The following is a 24,018-nucleotide window of genomic DNA, read 5'->3' as shown; positions in this document are numbered from 1 at the left end:
AATTGTCAAAACTGGGAAGTGACCTAGGTGTCTTTCAAATAGGTAAATGGATAAGCAAACAGTGGTACATACATACAAGGCAGTATTATTCAAAAATAAAAAGAAGTGAGCTGTGAAGCCATGAAAAGACTTAAAGGAACTTTAAATGCATACTGCTCAGTGAAAGAAGTGAGTCTAAAAAAGCTACACACTGTATGGTTCCAATTATATGACATTCTAGAAAAGAAACAACTACAGAGATGGTAAAAAGATCAGTGTTTGACATGGGTTGGAGATATGGGAGAAGGGTGAAAAGGTGGAATACAGGGGATTTTTAGGGCAGTAAAGCTATTGAGTACGATACTGTAATGGCAGACACATGACACTGTGCATTTGGCAAAACCCATATAACTGCACAACACACAGTGACCCTAACGTAAACTATGGGCTTTAGTTAATAATGTATCAATATTGGTTCATCAATTGTAGCAAATGTACCACAACCACCAAAGATGTTAACATAGGGGAACCTAAAGGAGGGAGAAAGATGGGGTATATGGGAACTCTCTGCACTTTCTACTCCATTTTTCTGTAAATTTAAAACTGCTCTAAAACATACTATTCATTTAAAAAATTTAGGATATTACATACATGCTTATTTATCACAAATATTTTCCATTCTCAAATATACTTCTAAATCAATTTTTAATAGATAAACATAATCCATAATTTATTTAATCAGTGTCCTATTGCTGGATATTCAGCCTGTTTCTCTAATCTTGGTATTATAAACACCATGATGAATAGACTTGGATATGTATTTGTGTACACACTGATAGGAGCTAATATACTTTTTACATAACTAACTCTAAAATAGTACTAGATTCTCTCGTTTTAATATAAATAATCATGAATTCATATTAGAAAACTAGACTTCCGAGTTAATCCTAGGCCGTGAGTTCCTAGTAGGAAGAGATCCTACTTAGTCATTTTTCTTTCCTCATTGCTAACCACAGTACCTAACACAAAATAAGCATTCAAAACATTTCATCCAATAAATCTAATTAAAAAGTAGTTTTGTTGTCTCCATCATCATAATGTTAACAGTTGAAAAAAGCATATTAAGCCAAAAGTATTAAATTTCAGTCAGGGATCACCAAATCTTTTCTGCAAACAGCCAGACAGTAAATATTTCAGGTTCTGCAGACCATGCGGTCTCTGTCACAACCATTCAACTCTACTGCTGTAATACAAAAGCAGCCATAGACAATATATCAACAAATGAGGGGCTGTTTCCAATAAAACTTTATTAACCAATTAAATTTGAACTTCATGTAATTTTCATATACCACGAAATATTAATCTTCTTTTGATTTTTCCCAACTATTTAAAAGTGTAAAAACCATTCTTAGCTCACAGGCCATTCAAAAACAGTCAACGAGCTAGATTTGGCCCATATGCTACAGCTTGCAGAACTCTGATACAGTCAGGGTAAGTAAATCAGATGATCCAATGGATGAAAGAAATTGGCTTACCAATATAAGACATGAGGAAAGAATGACTAAAGTGGAAAAGAAGAGCGACTTTTTGCTCAAAAGTCCCATGATAGCAGGAAAAGTGAGTTTTGAGGAGATGGAGAAGCAACAGAGGCATGCATACAGTATGGGGAACTTTTCTAGGAATACATAAAAATTCAAAGTTTATGACATTCAAAGCTTCTCTGGACTTCACTCCAAAAAGAAATAACAGTTTCCTCAAAAGGACAAAAGCTCCTGAGAACAGACCAAAGAAGACAAAAAGCTAGGACTTTTTTTTTTGTTTTTGACTTGTTTTGTTTCCAACAAATTGAAAATTAGCAGCACTCACAAGCTTCTTTCAAAACCACTCAATCTGGAGGTGGTTCTGAATCAAATTCAAGAACTAAAATACAAACCTCTCAAAACACTGACATATACGACACAAAGTCTTAAATTTAAAAACACACTGTGTACCAAATTTGATTTTCAGAGTAGCAGGATGAAAGTGAGAATGTCTTTTTCCACAGAAACAGCAGCAGTTTTGCAAACTGAAACAAGTCTATTTAACATAAATGTAGCTAAAATACTATGCATTTAATTTTATAATAAAAAATAATTTAGAGTAATATACAAGAATCCTTTGCTATCCAATTTATTTGGTTCCTGAGTTTTGGTGAATAAAAGGGTTCAGTTTTCCAATGATTTATCTAAAAACATAGACTAATCCATTTGATTCTTATACACAGATTTGTATAGGGAAAAATAATTACATTTGTAGTCCTAGCATCTATCTATCACACCACTTTTAACAACGGTAACGACAAAGAAAGGAGACTCATTTAGAAGAGGATGAGAAAGAAACTGGAGATGTCTATAATGGATAGCTTCTACGTGCCTTTTCAAAAGGCTCTACACATTGATTGCCCCGGTTTAATTTTCTTTCAAAGCGTATGGCTGTCTTCATCCTTGCACAAATACAGATTTATTATTATAAGATCATCATTCTTAAGCCTACAACTTTGATAAGAAGCTGCTTTAATTAAAAAAAAACAGGAAAAAGGTGAAAGAATTTACCTAAGAAACCTGGATAAAAGTGAAAAAATTCAGAGTAAAAAAGATCAATGAAGTAAATATGTGCCTACATTTGAGAAAAAGTTCCAAAGCTTAGCTAATTTTATAACTTCCGCCACCCAAAAAAAGTACAAAAGAGGACATAAAGTACAAGATCTACCTGAATTAAAGGAATAAATGGAATAAGATATATAGCAATGAAGTATTTAATTAATTAAATTAATTATAATAGATCCACCATGAAATACTGTGCAGCCATTAAGAATGATGATCTAGAACTTCATATACCCAAACAATACACTAGTGAACAAACACAAAGGAGGCACAAAAACTATACTGTACTTACTGTAAACACTACTTTAATAATAGAATAAATACATACAAACATACATTTTCCATTTATATAAAAACGTTAACAGCAGTTATCTGTGGGTCATGGGACCAGGGGTAATTTTTTTCTTTCTGGCTTATCTGTAGTTTTTAATTTCCTAAAATGAACATGCGTTACTTGTATACTAGTCTAAAAATAAAATACAAGCATTTATTTCCTTAGAACATTCTACCCTTTGTATAAAAACAACTAATTTCTGAAGGAACATAAATATATGCATACATACATATATAACTATATAAATAAATAAATGAAAGTAGGAGAAGCAAGAGGTCGAGTCACAAATTGCAACTCGGGTTATGAGAAGGCAGTTAGTATAATGCTGACTTCAGGTATGAATGAGGACAGCTGGTTAAGAATGCAAGGCTGAAGAAAAATAAAGCATAGGCTAAATTCTTGTTTCTTTAGATTCTTCCTTTGTTCATTTGTAAGCTCAGATAAATTGGTGAAACTACAATCAGCCAGTATTGCTTATAAATATATCAAGTAAAAATATTTACTTCAGTATTAAACTATGGTAACTGAGAAATGATTAATGATTAAAGAGATGATACAGAAAAAAAATCTTAGCCATAAGAATGATAAAACACTAGAACAGGCACATTTGGAGTCTCCTTAAAGTCATGTTCTACATGGATATCATTTATCTGATTGAAGACGGATGGCTGGGACAAATGATCTTTCACAGATACTTTCAGCTCTATGATTTATAACTCACCTATCCTGCTCAACATTAATAAAGAATGAGTAGAAAACTTCTGACTAGTCCCACCATCACTACCACTCCCTCAACTCAAAAGACTTATTTTAGAGAAGAGAGAAGGACCTTTAGAGACACCTTGGGTCTCAGCAGAATGGAAGGTATCAGAGTAGAACAGAAGGTAACAGAGTTAGCACATTAAAACTGACCAGATACAAGATTCAGAAATAATTCAATCGAAATGAAAGCAGAAAATCCATACTAACGCTACCCATTTTGTTAATGAACTGTACTATAAAATGTTAGATGTCTACAAAAATGTTCTCTCTTAGTGCTCTACATTTCCAAGCAAGCAATAAAACTAAACTATGGTATCACAGCAATTATATCATAGATCAAAATCTTCCACCAAGATTTATGCTAGAGCGTTTAGAAGAGGAAGTTATAACAAATAACAGTATTATACATAGATATAAAACTCTGAACGCAGATGGTGGGATTTCTCAGAGTGACAATGTGAGAAACTGTATCATGAGCAAGAGGAGATACTCATTTAATCAAACCTCTTTAAATCCTCATTTTTTAAGTCAAGACACGTAAGGTATAAAATAACAAGAATCAAACTTCACCATTGAGCCAAAAACAAGCTTCATTTTCAACTTTGATAAGTCTACTAAAATTTATTTTAAAGACTATGATAACATTACATAATAACAGGAATAATATTTGGATTTTATTTATTCATTTAAAAATATTTTCTAATTAAACAAGATCACAAATTCATGTTTAATATAAAGTTAGTGTAGAACAACCATTTTTCATTTGTTAAATTAACAAATTTAAATTTGTTAAATGTAAATTAACATTTTACATTTGTTAAAATTTTAAAAAAACATTACCTTCAAATAAACTGAGGTCTCTTCGTAGCCGTGGTCCATAAAGCCCTTCTAAAATACTCTCAAAACCTGTGTTATTAAAAAGAGAAGAGTATATTAACCACTAGAAAAGCTTAATTTTACAATAATCAAAAACCAGGAACTCTATATGAATCAGAAAATTATAAATTTAACATACTTTGAGGTGTCAATATACACAGAGTACACATGTACTGACTATCAGAAATTACACCATTGTAAAGAAATTAAAATAGTCGAATGTAAATATTCAGTACTAACACAAGCATACACCTCTGTCATTTAGAAATATTCCCAGGTCAAAATATTATGGGCAGATTTCTTCTGTAATCATTTGGTAGAGAAGGAAAGAATAATTAGAAAAGATTTGTATTACAACCCTGTTTATATTCATTACAAAAAATGTTAACTTAAAAAAAAGTATCATCTTTACCCTCAACTAGAAAAATGAATAAATGAGTGTTAATGGGGAGAAAGTCTTGCTGCGAAAAGTATACAGTATAACATTTAGACCTACTTGTAAAAATTAAAACACAACAATTTGTTCATGGCTATGGACTTCCTTGTTTTAACGGAAAAAATTACTGAAAATCTTAAGTTAATAAAACTCTACTTCCTGAATTTATGGAGTGTTCTACTTTCTGGATATACTAATTTTAAGATTTTACAATTTTCATTTTGAAGTCTGCATCATATTCAATTTTAAGTAGTTTATTAATAAACTACAAGGCATCCAAAGGAAAATACCCAGGATAGCAAAATAAGGGGGAAACCAAGAAAAATTAATTTAAGGATGCTTAAATTAGGGATGAAAATAAAACAAATGTAGCATGACAGACCTGAAAAATGATAGTGGTATTTTTTTTGTGAAATAGTAGAAATACTTCTAGAAAAGTATTTCAGGGGCTGGCCTAATGGTGTAGTGGTAAGTTCACGTGCTCTGCTTCGGTGGCCTGGGTTTCGAAGGTTCAGATCCCGAGTGTGGACCCATCACCGCTTATCAAGCCATGCTGTGGCAGGCATGCAACGTATAAAATAGAGGAAGATGTGCATGGATGTTAGCTCAGGGCCAATCTTCCTCAGCAAAAAGAGGAGATTGGTGGTGGATGTTAGCTTAGGGCTAAGCTTCCTCACCAAAAAAAAAAAAAAAAGGAATGAAAAAAAGAAAATCATAATATGCTTAAAAAAAATTTTAACATCTCTGAAATCAAGATACATATTAAAGTCAATAGTGTGCCATAGTAAAAAAGTAGCAACATTTTTTCATTTAGTAGAAGAAGAAATGATGCATCTTACAAACTGATGATGTCTTAGATTTAACAAAATAAGGTGGTTATCGTGGTACTGGGTACATATGTACTTAATAAAATCTTCCTGAAATGATTTAGTACTAGTTTCCATGAGTGGAAATTTCAGGCAGAAAAGTGAATGAACTACCACCAAAAAGAGTGCTTTCAAGAATGCTACAGAAAAGATTTTCATACTGGGTAAAGTCTCAGATTGAATGAGCCCAAACTCTCTTTCTATTACTAAGATAATCTAATTCTCTTTTGCTGTGATCAATGTGCTCCTAAAATATTATTACAAGTAATTATTTTAGGATGTTATTCTGTGGAATATGAGTCAAAATGTATAGCCTTTCCTTTATATAAGCCTACCAAATTTAAACAACGCACATTTTCTAGATTAAAGCCTGAAAAGAAGAGAGCAAACACGGACTTATACTTTTTGTTCCATTAGGTTTCTCAACTCCTCAATAGGTAACACCAAGGTCTTACATATAGCCCGTTAAGATTTATTCATAGTGGATACTGTTGGTGTTACTGTAAATGGTATCTTTACTTCAAAGTTTTGTTTCTTGTAGGTTTATAGAAACACAATTGATGTTTGTATCTTGACTTTATATCTAGCAGTCAATTGCTAAACTCTCTAATTATAATAATTTATCTGGAAATTCTCTATATACATAAATATATCATCTACAGATAATGGCAGTTTGGGTTTTTTTCTTCCTTTCCAATCCTTATTGCTTTCTTTTTTCCTGTTCTTGCCTTACTGCCTTGGCTAGGACTTCCATTATGATGTTGAAAATTAGTGATGATAGTGGACATCCTTGACTTACACCCAATCTAAATGGGAAAGCATTCAAAGTTTCATCATTAAATATAATGTCTGCTATATTTTAAAAAATAAATACCACTTATCGCATTAAGGAAGTTCCTTATATATCTAGCTTACTAGGGAGTTTTGCCTACCACGAATGGATATTGAATTTTATCAAATTTATTTTGAATCTATTGAAATGACCATGTCATTTTTCTTTCTTAAATCTTAATATGGTGAATTACACCCAAGGTTAAACCGATCGTCTTCCATTCCTGGGAAAACCCAACATTATCATGAAGTTTTCTTGCTGGGTTTACCTGTCCTGATGGTATCTTTAAAATTTCTGCATCTATGTTCAACACTGAGACTGGTCTGCAAATTTCCTTTGTCAAGTTTTGATATAAATGTTATGCTACCCTCATAAAATGAGTGGAATTGTTTTCTTTTTCTACTCTCTGGGAAAAAAATTAGAAAATTTAGTAAGCCTTGCTTGAATATTTAGTAGAACATGCCAGGATGCCAACTGGGAATAAAGTTGATTCTAAAGTTTTATTACTGATCAAACTTATTTAACTGTCATAGAACTACTTAATTTCTTATGTTATAGTTTCCCAGGAACTCACCCATTTAAACTATATTTTCTAATTTATTTGCATAAAATGCTTTTATCTATCTAATGTCAACCACATCAGCAGCCATGTCCTTTTTGCTTTTCATTCCTCACTTTGGTTATTTACGTTTTCTTTTTTCCCTCAATCAACCACATTAGAAGTTTCTCTCTCTCTTTTTTTCACATTTAAAAAGAATTTTTTTTGATTCCTTGATTTTCTCTATTTTATGTTTGTTTTCTTATCTATTAATTTCTGCTTCTGCTTTTATTTCTTCTTGCCCGCTATTCTGAGTTTATTTTGCTCTTATTTTAACTTCTTGAAATGGACGTTTAGCTCATTAACTTTGAGCCTTTCTTCTTTTCTAACATATGCATTTAAAGCTATCAATTTCCATCTAAATACTCTTTTAAGCTGCATTCAACAACTTTTGACGTCATATTTATTTATCATTCAGTCAAAATATTTCCTAATTTCCATTATGACTTCTTTTTGGATTCAGGGTTTTTAGAAGCATATTTCTTAATTTCCAAATATATGGGGATAGCCTACCCTTTTAATAGATTTCCAACTCACTGAGGCTCTGTTCACTTTTTTCCTCAGTTTTTTTTCTATCTGTTTTTCATTTGGGGTAATTTCTGTTCTCTTTTTCAAATTCACTTACCTTTTCTTTTGCACTGCCCAGTTTGCAGTTAAGAAATTATACAAGTTTAAAATATACAATTTGGAGAGTTGTGACATATGCATATACCCATAAAACCAATAGCACAATCAAGGTAACAAACATTTCCAACACTCCCAAAGTATCCTCACACTCATTTTTTTTTTTTGAGGAAGACTAGCCCTGAGCTAACATCTGCTGCCAATCCTCCTCTTTTTGCTGAGGAAGACTGGCACTGTACTAACATCTGTGCCCACCTTCCTCTATTTTATGTGGGATGCCTGCCACAGCATGGCTTGACAAGCAGTGCGTACCCAGGATCTGAACTGGCAAACTCCAGGCCAACGAAGGAGAACGTGTAAACTTAACCACTGTACCACCAGGCTGGAACCCCCTGACACACACACTCGTTTTTAATTCATCTCTTCCTCCACTCACAACTCTAGGCAAACACTAATATACTTCTGGTCTCTCTCAATTAGTTTACATTTTCTAGAATTTCACTAAAATAGAATCTTACAGTACACAATTTGTTTTCGTTTTTCCCTGACCTTTTTCACTCAGAAGAATGATTCTGAGATTCATCTATACTGTTGCTTGTATCATTACTTTGTCATTTTATTTCCCAGTATATTTCATTGTATGGATACACTACAATTTTTTATCCATTTAGATGTTGGTGGAGGGGCCAGCCCAGTGGCACAGTGATTAAGTTCGCACGTTCTGCTTTGGCGGCCAAGGGTTCGCTGGTTTGGATCCCAGGTGTGGACATGGCACCGCTTGGCACACCATGCTGTGGTATGCATCCAACATATAAAGTAGAGGAAGATGGGCATGGATGTTAGCTCAGGGCCAGTCTTCCTCAGCAAAAAGAGGAGGACTGGCAGCAGTTAGCTCAGGGCTAATCTTTCTCAAAAAAAAAAAAACAGATGGTGGATATATGTTTTGAGTTTTCTTGTGTAAATAATTAACAGTGAAATGGCTGGGTTTTATGGTAGGTTTAAATTTAGCTTTTTAAGAAATTAAACTGTTTTCAAAAGTTACTCTATCATTTTTACATTCTTGCCAGCCATGTACGAAAGGTATAGTGGCTTCACACCCCAAACATGACTTGGTATGGTCAATTAATTGTGTGTGTTTCTTTTGTTTACCTTTTCTTTTTTCTTTTTAACCATTCTAATAGCTAAAAAACCTTTCTGATGTTATCATATCTCATGTGGTCTTAATATGCATTTCCCTGATGATTAGTGATGCTGATCATTTTTTCCTGTGCTCACTGTCTGTTATATATATAAATATGTATATATATATATATATATATATATATATATATATATATATCTCTGTCTATTCAAATCTTTTGTACAATTCTTAATTAGGTTGTTTAACCTCTTTTTTTTTTCTCCCCAAAACCTCAGTACATAGTTGTATATCCTAGTTGTAGGTCATTCTAGTTCCTCTATGTGGGATGCCGCCACAGCAGGGCTTGATGGGCAGTGTATAGGTCTGTGCCCAGGATCTGAATGAGCAAACTCCCGGGTACCAAAGTGGAGTGCACAAACTTATCCACTCGGCCATGGGGCCAGCCCGTTTGACCTCTTATCATTGAGTGGTAAGAGCTTTTCTGGTTTATTTTTAAATATATTCTGTATACAATTCTTTTATATGATATATATGTTGTGAATATTTCCTCCCAGTCTGTGTCCTGCCTTTTTGTTTTCTTAACAGTATCTTTCAAAAAACATAAGCTAATTTTGATGAAGATCAATGTCTTCATTTTTTTTTCATTTATGGTGGTTGTTTTTGTGCTTTAAGAAACTTTTTTCTACCCCAAGGCTCCAAAGGTTTTCTCTTAGAAGCTTTAGAGACTTAAGTTTTACATTTAGATCTACGGCCCATTTTGATTATTTTTTCTGAATAGTGTGTTAGGGTTGATGTTAATTTTTTTCTATAATGATATCTATTTGATCCAGCACCATCTGATGAACCATTTGTTTCCTTTCTATATTCTCTATTTCCCTCTTTAAGATGTTCATGTTATTCTTTTAGTCTCTGAGTATACTGAGAAATTTTTAATAGCAGTTTTAACATCCTTATCTCCTAAGTCTATTATCTCTGGTTCTAATTCTATTGACTGATACTTCTCCTGATTATGAGCTACATTTTCTTGCTTTTCTGCATGTCTAGTAATTTTATTTGGATGCCAGACATTATAAATTTTACATTGTGAGTGCTGAACACTTTTTTCCTTTAAAGAGTGTCATACTTAGTTTATTCAGGAAGTTAAGTTACCTGAAGATCATTTTGAAGATTTTAAAAAAGGTTTTTAGGGCAGACGCAGAAAAGCCTTTCCACTACTAAGGTAGCTTTCTTGGATGTCCACTGAATCTTGTAATCCCTGACTGCTCTTACACTAGTTGGTGGGAACCTGAATGAGTCCTAGCCATGTATGAGTTCTGAAAACTGTCTGGATTATAGCTCAAGTAACTGTCTTTTCTAAAGGAGTTATTTATCAGGCCTTGTGGAATATCACCCTACATATGCATGGACTGATTTTCAGCCAAACATTCAAGGGCACACACGAAGCTGGTTTCTTGTGCTCTTTCTCGCTGTAGCTCCCCCCTCTCTGGTACTATGCTGCCACAAATTCCAGACACTTAAAACACCCTGAATACTGATCTCTGTCTTCCCAAGTCAGTAAGACTACTGGGCTTTTTTTGGGTCCATCCTGCCAATGCTACAGTCCGGAAATTACCTCCAGGCAAAAAGTTGCCGTGAATATAGAGCCTATATCATTAGTTTCCTTTTTCTCAGGGACCACAGTCTTGTGCTGCCTCTTTTCCAATAACTAAAATTTCTTTTAAATATACAGTCCAGTTTCCTAGCTGTCTACAACTCAGGATAAGCCCAAAGTCTCTTAACTTTCTCATGGTCAGAGTTGGAAGTTCATCCTCAAGCTTGTTAATTTTAGTAATAGTAATTTTATTTATACAAGTTTTATGTTCTTTGTCAAATATTTACCATCTTTTTAATAGCTCCCCACTCCTTGTAGATATTTAGGTCTGTCATTTCTTTAAATATGGTAAGTAGTCATTTTAAAAATCAGTTATCTGACAATTCCAATATCTTACATTGTATGGGTCTGTTCTGCTGTCTGATGGTTCTTGCTCATCTTGCCTTGTTTCTTTGTTCAGTACTTACTAGCTTCTGCCCTCAAAAGATTAAAAATTCCCTAAGGCTTAGGATGGATGTGTTCTCTCCCAGAAATGCTTATTATTTGCTTCCAGAAGGCACCTAAGGGCACTATCAGTTAGAAATCATCTTGTGGCAGACAGAATAACAAATGGCCCCACAGAGAGGTCCATGTTGTAATATCTAGTACCCATGAATAAATTATGTTACATGGCAAGAAGGAATTAAGGTTGCTAATCAGTTAACTTTAAAATAAGATTATCCTAGTGGACCCAAAACAATCACAAGGATCTTTAAATTGGGGAGAGAGAGACAGAAGAGTCAGAACAAGAGATGGTATCTTGAGAAAGACTCAACTGGTCATTGCTGGCTTTGAAGATGGAAGATGTCCACAAACCATGGAATGCTGGCAGCCTCCAAAAGTCAGGGAATGCAAGAAAATGAATTCTCCCCTAAGCCTTCATACTGGAACACAGCCCTGCCAACAACTTGATTTTAGCCCACTGAGGCTCATTTCAGACTTCTGACCTCTAGAACTGTAAGATAACAAATTAACATTGTCTTAAACCACTAAATCTGTGTTGTTAGTTCATTACAACAGCAATAGGAAACTAATACACACTTGTCTTAGTCCATTTGGGCTGTTATAACAAAATACCAGAGAGAGGGTGGCTTATAAACAACAAACATTAAGAGGAAGAGTTCTAGAGGCTGGAAGGCCAAGATTAGGTGCCAGCATGGTCAGATTCTGGTGAAGGTTTTCTTCTGAGTTATAGAATGCCAACTTCTCCCTGTGTCCTCACTTAATGGAAGGGAGAGTTAGCTCTCTGGGCCTCTTTTATAAGGGTACTAATCCCATTCATGAGGGCTCCACTCTCATGACCTAATCATCCTCCTGAAGGCACTACCTCCTAATACCATCACTCTGGGCATTAGGTTTTCAACATACCAATTTTGGGGAGATGCAAACATTCAGACCATAGAAACACTTCAAACCAATTTCATGGCCTGAGGTTCCTTGATTGACTCAAGTTACGGATCTGCTAGAGGGCCGGTGTGTAACAAATTCAATCTCAGATATTTTGCTCCCTTTATTTGTTTCCTTTTCCTGTTCTGATCATCAGGCAACCTCCCAGGACTGCACGGAGGAAGGATGATTGGGTCTGGTTGCTTTACCTTGAAGGCATGGCCTTCTGAAGTCCCAGCTTACTGTGGAGAAGATCTTGTATAGAATCTTTACCCTGGACAAGGCCTAGGGCTTGAATTCTGATCCTCTTGCCTAGTCAGCCAGAAAAGCACAAATATATGTTATTAACAAACGACGTCAGGCTTAAGCAGCTTTTTACCACCTATTTTTTACGTACTTCTAACATTAGCTTGGGTATTCCCAACTGTCTTTTCAGTTCTTTTTAATTATTTCTTAAATTCAGGATTTTTCATTGTTTTCAGCAGAAAGACTGATCTAGATTACTTAGATCACCCTTATCAAAGACCAAAATTCCTAGTCCATTCAGTTTGACTATAACATAGAGTTCATGCATATAAATACAGTTTATCCTTTTCTCTATTTAGAGCTGTGTGACTTCTCACTTTTTTTGTTATTACAAACAGGGCTGCATTAAAAATCTCCATAAATTGTGACAAATTCAAAGAAATGAGGGAAAGATTTGAATAGATACATCACCAAAAAAAGAAGGATGGCAAATAAGCACATGAAAAGGTGTTCAAGATCATTTATCATTGATATGCAAATTAACATCCCAATGAAACATCACTACACACCTATTAGAATGGCTAAAAAGAAAATGCTAATACCACATGCTGGTAAGGATGCACAGCAACTGAATTTCTCATAAATTAGCTGCTAGGAATGCCAAATGGACAACAACTTTGGAAAACAGTATGACAATTTCCAATAAGTTAAACACACACTACCACATGATGCAACAATCCTACTCCTAGATATTTATCCAACATAAATGAAAACTATAGTTATACAAAAACCTGTACACAAGTGTTTAGAGTTTCATTCACAATTACCCAAAATTCAAAACAACCCAACGTCCTTCAACAGTTGAATGGATAAACCAACCATGGGACAACAGAATACCACACAGCAAAAGGAACAAATTACTGATACATGCAACAACATGGATATATTCCAAATGCATATTGTATAGTGAAGCAAGCCAGACTTAAAAGTACATACTGTATGATTCCACTTATATGACATGAGGGAAAAAGCAAAACTACAGGATCAAAAAACAGATCAATGGTTGTTAGTGCCTGGGTGTAGGTAAGGAGATAACTATCAAGGAGCACAAAAGAACTTTTAGGGATGACAGAACTGTTCTATATCTTTTTTTTTTTTTGAGGAAGATTAGCCCTGAGCTAACATCTGCTGTCAATCCCCCTCTTTTTGCTGAGGAAGACTGGCCCTCAGCTCACATCCATGCCCACCTTCCTCTACTTTATATGTGGGACACCTACCACAGCATGGGGTGCCAAGCGGTGCCATGCCCGCACTCAGGATCAGAACCAGCGAACTCCGGGCCACCGAAGCAGAACACGTGCACTTAACCGCTGCACCACCAGGCAGGCCTCCTGTTCTATATCTTATTGTTGAGAAGCTGGTTATCCAACTGCTTGTATGTCAGAACTCATAGACCTATACTTTGTAAATTATACCTTAATAAACTTCACCAAAATTTTTCTTGTAAATATGGCATAAGAGATGGTTTCTGAAGCAGAGAAAAGTGAAAGTCATTATTGATGTGGGTTCAGTGAGTCGAGGAGTCGAAAGAAAGATTTCTTGGACACCGAGGGTCTGGCAGTAGTGCTCTTCTACTCAGACAACAGCATGGAGTAGCATAGAGACAGGACCCATGGGCAGTAAGAGCTGCAGCTTGGGGACAGGATCCATGGGCAGTGAGAGCTGCAGGCATGGGGACAGGACCCATGGGCAGTAAGAGCTGCAATGTGTTGAGGGTTGGAGCTAAATTTATAAGGCATAGGTATGTGAGTTATTTCTTTACAAGACAAAGGAAAGATCATGAAAAAAATCGTTAAAATGGTATCAGTGTAGGTGGGGTCTGGTTACTGGGGTCCTATAACTTTGGAGAGAAATCAGGTCAGATCAGGTCAGGATGTCCTAAGCTTCCCAGAGGATGTTATAGGTCAGTACGTAGGGCAGGAGGCCTTGGACTTCTCTCTTTGGGGCAGGGGCAGCCTTGATCCTCACTAATTATTGAGAACTAAATCAACTGTCAGGCTAGACACCTTGATGGGTTATCCGTAACAATAAAGTCAACTACAAATGATGTCAGGGTTTAGGGTAAAGATGCAAGACTGAAAATTAGCTGTCAAAATCATCAGTGAATGTGGAAAGGTAACTTAGCTTTCCGCATGCTCATGGCATACTAAAAATCCTATGATCCTCTAAAATAAAGAGCCTTTTGTACAGGGGTAAAACAATGATTTAAAAGCAAAAGCTTTCACATAGAAAAACTGTCTTAAAAAAAAAAAGCTTTTGAGACTAAATGGAAGAGAAGGCAAATATAAGGACAATGTGATATATTCATATGTATATGAGACTTTATAGATTTCATCCGATGACCCTACTCCCTTCCCTGATAGGTGAAATCAACTTCTATATGTATAGGCAGAAATTAAAGAAAAACTAGAAAAAATACTATTTTAAAAAATGAAAGATTAATGATTTATTTAAGCTTACTCTACTTTACTCAGCCAAACCTTTCACCACTAGTTAATCCTCTACTCTAGGGAGGTGTTCTTATCCTGTTTCAACTCTATTTCAAAAATATTCTGTTCATTCCTTTTTCTTTGCCTTTACAGGCCTCTACTCCTTGTTCTTCTTTATCCCTTCTTTTGCCTAACTCAAAACCTAGGTCTCCTAAGAAAGTACTCCTAATTGAACCATTCTTCATTAATATCTGTTTGTCTTTAAATGCCTGCTGCACATATCTTACCAGACAATTTAAGTATCTATACTATATCAATGAAGTCTTTCCAACTCCAAGTGTAGCTTAATTCAACTGAGTTCAAAAAACTAGGGTTCTGGTAATTACACCTTTCAAATTTGAATATTTGAAATCAGAATTATCTCTATTGTTTCCATAAGCCATAAAGTGGCATTCTAGTATTTAGCATCTAAACCAATCCCATGATAACTTCATATTGCTGGATAGGTTAACCAACCCCAAACCAAATAAAAACCAAACTAAAAAACCCACCTCTTTTTAGAAGATGCATCTAGATCTTGGGTTTGGAAAATACAGTCACCAAATCTATTACAAATAGACAAGAAGAAGAATGTGTCTTTGTCTCTTTCCCAGGACAAAAGACTAGCCCTGGGCAAACTTGAAGTCTTCCTCAACAACAACAAAAAAATCACATTTTCCTTTCTTATGTTCTTTTTGGCCCATTAATACCATTTCTGAAGGCCTAAACTTATGCTGAATCTAATCTCTCTACCTCCTAGTTAAAAAGAAGTATATCTGAATTTAAGCTTACAGAAGTGAAGCATATCAAGTGATGGTGAGATACAGGGAGTAGTGGGTAACTAAAATAGAGCAGAGGTAAAACTTGCTGATGATAAATAACCATACTATAAACTTGAGGGTAGGTACCATACTAAGGCTTTCTGCATTCCCTACTCCACTTATTGTAATGCTAATTATTAAAGTTGACCTGATGGCTACAAATTTAATACTATATTTTTATAATGAAAATGTATCTGATACAATGCTTTTTTACTGTTAATTTACCTTCCGACAGATTCTTAAGTTGCTAGATTCAATTCTATGTTTTAAAATCTGATTAAATGTATGCAATTATCATTCAAGTAGCAAATCTGACAACAGTGACCTACATAACATATAAATTGTCTTTTCTTAAGGTCACAATTATTTAATGAAGTGCTTTTTCAGTAAGTACAGATATTAAACCCATTTAAATATATCTTTATTTCCATGATGGTAAAACCATGCACCACACTCAATATAAAACTATACCAAAGAAAATTGTAACTTATACAAAATTTCAATACTCTGTATCTGCTTGAATCTTGCTATTAAACACTGACTCTTGAATTTAAATGCAATACATATTAAGGCAAAAGGCAAGAATTCAGACTTTCAGGTTGGAGGAGTCAAGAAAACATGGTGTCAGGGAAGATTTTCCAGAAATGATGACACCCAAACTGAGTCTTAATGGAAGAATGAGTTAGGCAAAACAAGGAAGAATACATTACACATTTAGAAAAGGAGAGCAGCACGCATAAAAACATAGGGGAAAGAGGGCTTAATATGCTGAAGAATAGCACCATCCAACAGAACTTTGTGTAATGACAGAAAGGTTCTGTATCTGTGCTGTTCAATATAGGAAGAGAGGGACTGATTTAAAAATTTTATTTAGTTTTAATTAAATTAAATTTAAACACTCATGTCTAGAAATTGAAAAAGTATGGCAAAAATAAAGAATGTGATGTGAAGAAAGGGAATATAAAAGAATGGAGAGATGTACACCACATGGATCCTGAAGAGCCTAGATTGTCTTGCCAAATAGTTAATTTTTACCCTGAAAGCCAGAATGAGCCATGGTAGGCCTTTACGTAGTTGAGAGACAGGATTAGCTTTGCATTCAGAAAAGATCACTCAAGCAGCAAGTGGCAGAGACTAAAATGGGAAAAGAATAAAGATAGAATGGTTAGAAAACTTGCAGAAATACAGCAGAGAAAAAAACCAGAACATAAATTTAGGCAATAGAAGTTTACCTAAGAGAAGGAGGATGGCTTTGAGTGATATAATACAGTTAAATGGAAATAATAATTAAATGGTGACACAGTTTCATAATTTTAAGGCGGGAGTGAGAAGAGTAAAGATTTCTGGCTTGAGAAATTGAGCGAATAAACATTCACTGAGACAGGAAATCCATGAAGTGGTTTTTTTTGTTTTGTTTTGTTTTATACGATTGGTAGATATAAAAGGAGTTTACTTTTGGATATGCTAAGTCAGATATGTGGGCATAAATTAAACAAAACCATCAGGAGGTAGAAACACTGACTTCGAGGTCATTAGTATACAGATGGAACATGTCTCACTTTCTAATAATTAAAACAGGTTTTCATCAAGTATCAGAATCAAAATATTTTAAAATTACCATTTAAAAGTTTTTTCCTATTTTAACTGCTAATATTGTAATGATACTATTGTTTCTTACTACAAATGTTCAGCATTTCACTACATAATAGAAGAAAAGTCAATATGTCATCTGGTACCACGCTACCCTCTAGCCCCCACTCCTGCCAAGTCTTAAACCCTAAAAAATGCCACATTGTATCCCTCCTCAGGCATTCACACAAAGCTGTTCCTTCAGCCTACAATACATTCCAATCCCCATTCCCATCCCCAAAACAAGTCTGGGTAACTCCTACTCATTCTTAAAATCTTGGTTCTTAAATTTAAATTCTTAAAATCTTGGTTTTAAGAATCACTGAAACTGTAAAACTAGAAGAAAACAAAGAGAAAAAGCTCCTTGACATTGGTCTTGGAAATGATTTTTTTGGATATGATACCAAAAACACAGGCAACAAAATAAAAATAAACATGTGGTGGGATTACATTAAAATAAAAAGCTTCTGCATGGCAAAGAAAATAATCAACAAAATGAAAAGGCAACCTATGGAAAATATTTGCAAATCATGTATCTGATAAGGGGTTAATATCCAAAATATATAAAGAACTCACACAACTCAAGAGCAAAAAACAATCTGACTAAAAAATGGGCAGAGGAACTGAATAAACATTTTTCCAAAAAAGACATCCAAAAGGTCAAAAGGTACATGAAAAGGTGCTCAATATCACTAATCAGGGAAATGCAAATAAAAACCACAATGGGATATCACCTCACACCTGTTGGGATGGCTGTCATCAAAAAACACAAGAAATAACAAGTGTTGACAAGGACGTGAAGAAAAGGGAACTCTCATGCATTGCTGGTGGGAATTTAAATTGGTGTAGCCACTATGGTAAACACTGTAAAGGTTCCTCAAAAAGTTAAATAGAGAACTACCAGCAATTCCACTTCTGGGTATATAACCAAAGTAAATGAAATTGCTATCTCAAAGAGATATATGCACCTGCATGTTTACTGCAGCATTATTTACAATAGCCAAGACACAAATAATTTAAGTGTTCACGGATGAATGAGTGGATAAAGACATGATACATATAGACAATGGAATATTATTCGGCCATGAGAAAGAAGGAAATCCTGCCATTTCTAACAACACAGATGAATCTAGAAGACATTATAAGTGTAATTAGTCAGACAGAAAAAGACAAACGCAGTATGATCTCACTTTTATGTGGAATCTAAAAGAAAAAGCCAAACTTATAGAAACAGAGAGTAGAATAGAATGGTGGTTACCAGGGGCTGGAGGGTAGTGGAGATGGGGAGATGCTAGTCAAAGAGCATAAGATGAATAAGCCCTGGGGAGCTAATGTACAGCATGGTGACTCTAGTTAGTAATATTGTGTTATGTACTTGAAATTTGCTAGGAGAGCAGATTTTAAGCTTTCTCATCACACAAAAAAAGGTAACTATGTGAGGTGACAGATGTATTCATTAACCTGATTGTGGTAATCACCACACAAAGTAAACATATGTCAAATCATCACAACATATACTTTAAATATATACAATTTTATTTGTCAATTATACCTCAATAAAGCTGGAGGAAAAGAAGAATCACTGCCTCAATTTAAAGCTCCATCTAATCAAACCTAGCTTTAGACTAGATTACACCCATTGCTACATGCTTTATATTATATGATACCCTGTATTATTCCCTTTGGAGCACTTATCACAATTCTAATTAATCATGTAATTTTTTTAATGTCTCTTTCCAACTAATCAATTATTCATTTAACAAATATTTGCATGTCTACCAGGTGTTCTAGAAGCTGGGGATATACTGGTAAGTAAGAACAGACAAGAGTTCTGCCCTAACTTAAACTGGGGGAACGGGAGTGATGGGGGAAAAAATCACATAAATAAATCTTTATTTGATATTTTTATTTCACAAATGCCACAAAATTTTCTAAGCTTCAAGAAGAAAGGGACCATGTCATCTTGCTTGTTATGCTAGCCCTAGTGTCTGGCCCATGTATGGCACTCAAACACTTGTTGAATAAATGAGGAAAAATTTCACTGAGACCAAAGACATTCAGTCTCAAAACAACTTTTAGAACACAGCCTAATTTCTAAGTTAAAAACTGCCTGTTATTAATAATTATCTTTCTTCACATCAAGTATCTTTCTGAAATTCACAGCCATTTATTTATTTGCATCCTACCCTGTTCTAAGAAGAAAGACCCAGATTTGTGTCTTGCTTAGTTTAGAGCTTTTTCTATTTCTTAGAATCTAAGCAACCACTGCCTCTTTCTTAAGAGTTTCTTACTTGCTATTCTGTTCCTTCTGTAAGCATATGGCAGACATATTTTCTACTATGACTTAAGAATTGTGGTGCCTTTATTAATAAAGGTGTCTCTATTACAAGGTCCTTAAATCTCCCTAATCCCCAAACTCCTCATGACAAAGAACTGTCCAGCTCAAAAACGTCAATAGTGCCAAGGTTGGTTCAAAACTCAGCATTAAGGAAACTGGGTCAACATATGTGAATAGATACCAAAAGAGAAAACCCAACAGAATACCTTAATTATCCACCTCTTTCTCTAATTTACACTTACGCAACAAATGGAAACCAAACTAGTCATAAGGAATTACTGAGGAATAGACACGTGCACAAGATAAATTGCTGCCCTGTTTAAGACTTAAACACAGCTGATTTGATATCAGAATAATTATTTCACCATATTAAAACACTTCTTATTCATTGTTGGGGAAATTGTTCTCATCCTCTCCGAAATAAAACACTTCTTATTCATTGTTGGGGAAATTGTTCTCATCCTCTCCTTAAGAGCTATTAGCATTCCCTGATTTTTATATCTAAAATGAGTCTGTTTTGATCTCTCATAAAATATAGAATGATCATGGATATGGAGTTAAGATCCACGCTGCAGTCCCAGATTTGCTGTCATACCAGCTATGTGATCTTGGACAAATGAAACAACAACTTTGAACTACTAATTAATTCTTCTATAAGATCTGGAATATTATCAACACTTCATACATTGAAGATTTAATTATTGTATTCAAACATTTAATGAAACACATATATTCCAGAAGCAATTAATTTACATGGAATTTCTTAGTAAACTGTAAAGCAATACAAATGCTAAATGTTATCAGAAACTAGAAACATACAATTCAGGTATGTGAACTAGATTTTACTCCTACCTGAGTACACAGGCACAAATTCAGGAAACACATTCTGATCAGGCTGTGTCCATAATATTTCTCTTTATCTTTTAATAAGTTTGTAAGTTAGTCTTATCAAGTTATAATACCAGAATTTCACACCTGATAGCACTGATAAGGCCTCATTTTAAGCAAACCTAATAGGTCAAACAACTAACTTTATATGCAAATAAAGACAAAATATGGGGTAATAATATGCTTTAGGAAGAAACATAATAATTTAAATAGAAAGTTTGTTAAGCATTTAAAATAATCAGAAAAACTCGAGTAACTTCTATGAAAGGTACCTAGTACATAAAGTATATCTGATTCTTTCATTGAAATAACTTGCAGAAAGTACACTATGAATGTATTATAGAAGAATGACAGTGGGAGAAAAATATAAACCTCCAAGATGGAGGAAAGGGACTAGGACCGGAAAATGATAGATGAGAATTTCAATTTCAACTGTCATGTTTTATTTCCTAAGACGGAGGGCACTTGGATATATTTTATATAACTGTGTAAATATTTTGGAGGTCTGATATAGTTCATAAATTGAAAAAAGTTTTTTAATTCCAAACAGTAAATTTGTTACCTTAAAGATTCACCTCTACTGAACATCATTATCATTCTCAGCAGTACAGAAAATGTGGAGTTTACTGGAATATCTCTCTGATTACCAAGGTTCTTATAATGGATATTGGAATCATTGTTCTAATCAACTTTCACCATTTAAAAGAGAAGACTATACTAATTCTGCTTAAAACTCATCCAAGGGTCTCTACTGCCTAAAGGATGAATTATAAATGTTCTAAGCACACACAGCCTTCCTTGATGTAGCTCGTGTCTGTTCTCCAACCTTATTGTATATCACTCCATCATGAACTATATGCCACTTATAAGAAACAACTCACCCATTGTTTACACATCTGAGCTTTTGCACATGTTGTCTATCTGAAATGCCCTTTCCCTATCTCTGTTCACCTGCCAAGTGTCCTCTCTTCCAAACTAAACTAAAATATTTTCTTCCAGCTTTACAACTAGCTGAGTAAATTAACCATATTAAGCAGCAGTTTTTTCATGTGTGAAATACACAGACCTGTTATACAAGTACCGTCTAAATCGTACCACAAAGACTTTTCCAATGTCATTTGTCACAATTCATTGTGACCAGCACCACATTCTCCAAGTTATGTTCACATCCTAATTTGACACATTTCTTTTCTTTTCTTTTCTTTTCTTTTCTTTTCTTTTCTTTTCTTTTTCGGTTGAGGAAAGACAGCTAAAGTGGCCAGTGTGTTTAGCTCCTTGACAACAGGGACAACATTATTACCTTTGTATTGTCCCCAAGATGTGACATAGTGTTCACCTAATAAACGTAGTTGAATTTCATGGCTAATAGAAGATTTGGCTGAAGGGAGAGAGGGACCATCTAGACTTACAATGATTTTTCAGTAAAGAGGTAGGAGAGCTTTTAAATAAAACAAACATGACTAATATAAAAATAAGAATTTGTGGCAAATGACATGCTTTAGAGAAGACTAAAAGTCTTCAAATATTCAAAAAACATGTTTGTTAAACTCCTAATAAACATCTGCCTTAAGGTCATAGTTTAGCGGGGAAGAAAGACAAAGCAGCAGACAAGATCAATAAACATTACATAAATGCCTGAAATAAGCAATAGAGAGCTAAAGTCTAAGAGAAAGTGGGAGAAATAAGATGGTAGAACGTATACTACCATTACTATTTAACTGGGGACAGGGACAGTGTTAGTAATGGGCATAGTGGTTAAAACAAATATGAAAATTTTAATTTTGGAGAAGAAAAATTCAAGATGAAAAAGGCTAAAAATGAAAAAGAAAACACTCTTCCAAATTAAAGAAATAATACTCAAGTACATATTAAGTACAAGATAAGTAACTTACAAAAGAAACCAGTTTTTAAGGTACAAAAGCACAATATACTACAAACCCTGGCTTATCTCAAGTGGCTTAACTCTCCCTGCATTCAGTGACTTAATTATGTAAGAGGACAGTTTTTAAAGCCACAAGGGGATGGGGGCAGGGATGGAGAGTCTATGTTCCTTAAAATTTCAACTTACTTTTGATACAGTTTCTCATTCATAAAATTCCTGTCTTTTGGCTATTTCCAAACCTCAAGACAAATAATATTACTTCTCACAAATAAAGTTATTAAATGTGCCATGATTTATAGAGAAAATGTCCAAAAATATCTTACACAATTGCTCTATGATAAAATGAAAGCACAGAAGGAACGACACAGATGCCTGAAAAATTAAAAAATTTTAATGTAACCTGATAATAATCCATTTTAAGGTAACTGCACATCTAACTGAAGAGAATAAAACAAAAGCAGGGAGTAACTAACTGTATCACCCAATTTCCATTAGATTTACGCTTATGTTTTATTTTTTAACAATGAAAAGGTAAATGTATTGAAAAAATTCATTCACTTAACAACTACTTAAGTACTCAGTGGGTACCAAGAAGAAAGGGAAGGAGAAAACATGGTTTTTCCTTTGTCCATAAACACACACACACAGACACACACACACCCTTTGATCTTGGTGGGAAATACAGCACAAAGGTTTATGATAGAGGAGAGAGTGATACCAGTACACACAGAAGGGTACCAAGTCCAAACTTGGAGAGGCTAAGAAGGACTTCCTGGAAAAAGTGAAGTCTAGTTAGCTAAAAAGGTTGAAATATAATCCAGGAGTTGAAACAAAATTAAAAATGTATAATGTATAAGAATGTTAAGTGCATTGTTTTAAATAACATAAACTAGAAACAACTCCAAATCCTTCAAAACAAGAATAGATGAGTAAGTTACCACATATTTACAGATTAGAATATTAGAGAGCAATGAAAATGAATAAACTGTATCTACAGGCAACCACATGAATGAATCTCACAAAAATATTGAGTTAAAGAAGCTACACACAAAGGAATAAATTCTATGTAATTCCATTTAAACAAAGTTTCCCAAAATAGGCAAAAATAATCTCAGGCGTTAAGAAGTCAGAATACTATTCAAGTTTTGGGAGGAGGTATGAGGGAACTTCTGGGTTCTATTTCTTGATCTGGTGGTGGTTACAAGAGTATACTTACTTTATTCACCAAAGTATACATTTATGATCTGTATACTTTTCTCTATGTAGCTATACTTAAAAGTTTACAAAAAGAAGGAATAGCAGCTATTGGTAACCTAGAAGGAGAAAACAAATGTGCAAAAGGCCAGAGGCACTGTGCTTTAGAATCTGAAAAGAGTGCAGTGTAACTCCTCTGTAACGTGTTAACTACAATACTCAAAATTATTGTGAGGATTAAAGGACAGAATACGTGTAAAGCACATAGCTGGCACAAGCATTGATAGGTATTCACTAAATGTCAGCTGCTATTATTACTATACTACTATTACTGTGCTACTGATGCAGCTGCTTGATGGTAGTGCCCAAGGCAGAACAACAAACAA

At 34.4% G+C, this 24,018-nt stretch overlaps 1 protein-coding gene across 23 annotated transcripts in view; it reads right to left on the bottom strand.

Annotated features, from left to right (window-relative positions):
* The window catches only part of LCORL (ligand dependent nuclear receptor corepressor like), a 152,420-nt gene that overhangs the window by 109,171 nt on the left and 19,231 nt on the right, over positions 1–24,018 (bottom strand). For 18 of the 23 annotated variants that reach the window (XR_011437179.1, XR_011437178.1, XR_011437177.1 and 15 more), the window contains exon 2: positions 4,558–4,623. Coding sequence is in view for 13 of the 23 variants with exons in the window: in XM_070262569.1 (XP_070118670.1) it covers positions 4,558–4,623 (66 nt within the window). In the remaining 10 variants the exon portion in view is untranslated. Of the gene's footprint in view, positions 1–4,557; positions 4,624–12,315; positions 12,419–24,018 lie in introns of all 23 variants that reach the window. The other 5 variants (XM_070262558.1, XM_070262550.1, XM_070262564.1 and 2 more) reach the window with 1 other exon arrangement.

Source organism: Equus caballus, chromosome 3 (assembly GCF_041296265.1).
Source record: "Equus caballus isolate H_3958 breed thoroughbred chromosome 3, TB-T2T, whole genome shotgun sequence".
Classification (NCBI taxonomy): domain Eukaryota; kingdom Metazoa; phylum Chordata; class Mammalia; order Perissodactyla; family Equidae; genus Equus; species Equus caballus.
The sequence above is the reverse complement of the archived record's forward strand: the minus strand, read 5'-3'. Positions and strand labels throughout refer to the sequence as shown.